A 2,441-nucleotide genomic window follows, 5' to 3' on the forward strand; every position below is an offset into this window, starting at 1 on the left:
CCTCGATAAAAGAAAAGTGGTATTCTTAAGAATAAAACACTTGCAGTGAAAAACAAAACTCAGTTCAGTTTTGTTGGCAGCTACAAGAAAGATTACAAATTCTAGAGGGGGCTAAGTGCTAGTGCCTTCATGCTACCATATACCTATACTACCCATAATCAGTCCCATGTTCTATAAGATTTCCTATCTACATGGGACTGACTTACGATTATGGGCAGTATACCCACTACTGCACCCGGGGCAATGAATGTTAAAAGCGAGACATTTCAGTACTAGCATCGGCAGGTATCCTCTATACGTTATAATCCATTTTGCTTCTACACTTCTCCAGCAGTTCGTTCGCCTGTTCCAAAACACAGATGTTGAACTTCATAGCTTCGATAAAGGGGAGTTCGCATAGGATGTTATCCAACTCGTCGTGAAACTCCTTGAATTTATATTCCTTCTGAGAACTGCGAGAACTTACAAATTCTGATACGGAAGTTGCCAGTGTAATCAAAGTCATATCCAGATTAGCCTCGTCTCCTTTCCGGGAACGACTCGTTCGTCCGCTGGTCGATGGGCTAATGAAAGCTGTATCTGTGTTTGATGAACCCTGTAAAGTATCATAATGAGTTTTCTGGAAATCAATAATGGAAATTTAATGTTCTTACATCAAACTCTTGAGACCAATCTTCGCCTTCGAGGTGAGTTGTCTGACTAGTTTCGATTGGATTTTTTAATCTAGTATTGGCTCCTGAGTTTCCAAGCGATACCGTATATGCCGTTCGAGCACAGAAAGGGATGTAAAAGCTCATTTCTTCGGCAAATGGCCAGCGACTTTGGTAGAGATCAAATTTGCCCTGTATGTCTGCGCTATACAGGTCCAGAAGATCAGCAGGGGCACCTGATTTGTTGCTTATCTTTTCGAGCTTTGATCTATCCAAGTAAACTCTGCAAAACGGGAATAAACTACTTATCAAACCTTTGTACTTATATTGAATATTTACCTTGTGGATTCTCGAAGCGCATCCCAATACTTACGACATTCGGGCACTGCAATGACTTTCCCAAGTTCAGAGGAAACAGTTATACTAATCTTTTCCCACATAGCATCCTTCGCTACTTTGTTCGAATAATCTTTATGCGTTATTTGGTATACAGCTGGATACTGACGAACAGCGCGGCAAATCAGGGTTTTAATTTCAAATTCCGTTTTTTTTTTTGAGGCAATCTTTGGTTTTTTATTGGAAGATGTCTGTGTTAAATTTGTGGAATCCACGTTTTCCGGCTCATCTTCCAGTTGTTCGAGAGTTTTCGCTACCTCCACCAGCTCCTCTTCGTTCCAATACATATCCTGCATTTTCAGGGCACTACCGTGGTTAAAAAATTAATTTAATAATATTTGTCTGAATCATTTTAAACTTGAGCTATTTCTAGAGAACTTTTTCAATAGGACATAAGAAATAATAAGATCAATTTAGTTAATTTGTTTTTCACGTCCATTAAATTTTTACTCAGATCGTTATAATTTTGTCTATAAACATATCTAATAAATAGTTCGGTAAATTGTTAAAGAAGAAACGAAAATTCGTCCGAGTTATCAGCGTAAGAAAAGCAATCAACCCTCTCTTATACCAGATTTACACATTCAATGTTTATTAACTTAATCAATTTCATTATAAATCTCTGGAATTTCATCCAAGACTTGCTACCCGAAATTGCAATCTAAGGTAATACACACAGCACCAAATTGGACGGTAAACTGTATAACGTAAATGTAAACTGTAACGGTAAATTTAAACTATTTTGTTGTCAACAGTCCATTTCGTAATCTATACGTGAAAAGGAGAATAACACAATACCGATTTAGTTCTCTGAATCAAAGTTATCAAAGCACCAAATGGAATCATCCAGAACACATCCCGATTGCCACGGAATCCATTGAATGAATCCAGAAAAAAAAATACTTTGGGTCGTCCAATGACGCTTTTTTCTGTTTCATGATATTCTCCTAAAAATCGGTTCAATCGCAAATTCTCATGCTCCTGTTTGATATCCACAACTTACCACAACAATTTCAAATAGACTAGTTGATATACCTACAAACTTGATCAAAACTACCAATTTTCCTCTCGGAAACAATTCAGGCTGAATTGATTCCAGCCGGATTTTTTGTGGAGAGACGGAATTTGGAATCCGCGATGTTTCCCGCGGCTGGATTTACACTTCGGGAAACTTGTTTTTATTGTGTAGAATTTTTTTCCGTCACGGAAAATCAAAATCCGTGTCCCATTAGAATTACATGGGGAAAAAAATCCCGCGATCAAATTCCCGAGGTGTACAGTACCCTTTATCCAATCGTGAGTGCAATTCTGCTGCTATGTCATGGACTCATGTTGTAGCATATGCTATTGATAAAAGAAGCTATGCCGTGAACCAATCTACCCACCTTGGTCTAA

The 2,441-nt window shown here is 38.1% G+C and overlaps 1 protein-coding gene across 1 annotated transcript; it reads right to left on the bottom strand.

Annotated features, from left to right (window-relative positions):
• On the bottom strand, positions 1-2,441 carry LOC131678927 (uncharacterized). Its single transcript, XM_058959377.1, has 4 exons — positions 2,432-2,441; positions 990-1,352; positions 654-933; positions 1-595 (listed from the first exon to the last, which is right to left on the bottom strand). Exons 2-4 carry the CDS (start codon positions 1,340-1,342, stop codon positions 293-295), a joined length of 936 nt encoding a protein of 311 aa, XP_058815360.1. The 5' UTR covers positions 1,343-1,352; positions 2,432-2,441; the 3' UTR covers positions 1-292.

Source organism: Topomyia yanbarensis, chromosome 2 (genome assembly GCF_030247195.1).
Source record: "Topomyia yanbarensis strain Yona2022 chromosome 2, ASM3024719v1, whole genome shotgun sequence".
NCBI classification, from domain to species: domain Eukaryota; kingdom Metazoa; phylum Arthropoda; class Insecta; order Diptera; family Culicidae; genus Topomyia; species Topomyia yanbarensis.

What these genes read in the sequence shown, in the direction of transcription:
- LOC131678927 (XM_058959377.1), bottom strand. Translation starts at nt 1,342, where the DNA reads ATGCAGGATATGTATTGGAACGAAGAGGAGCTGGTGGAGGTAGCGAAA. An exon ending in GCGCTTCGAGAATCCACAAG is followed by an intron (nt 934 to 989) that starts GTAAATATTCAA and finishes CCCGTTTTGCAG; the next exon opens with AGTTTACTTGGATAGATCAA. An exon ending in ATTGGTCTCAAGAGTTTGAT is followed by an intron (nt 596 to 653) that starts GTAAGAACATTA and finishes GATACTTTACAG; the next exon opens with GGTTCATCAAACACAGATAC.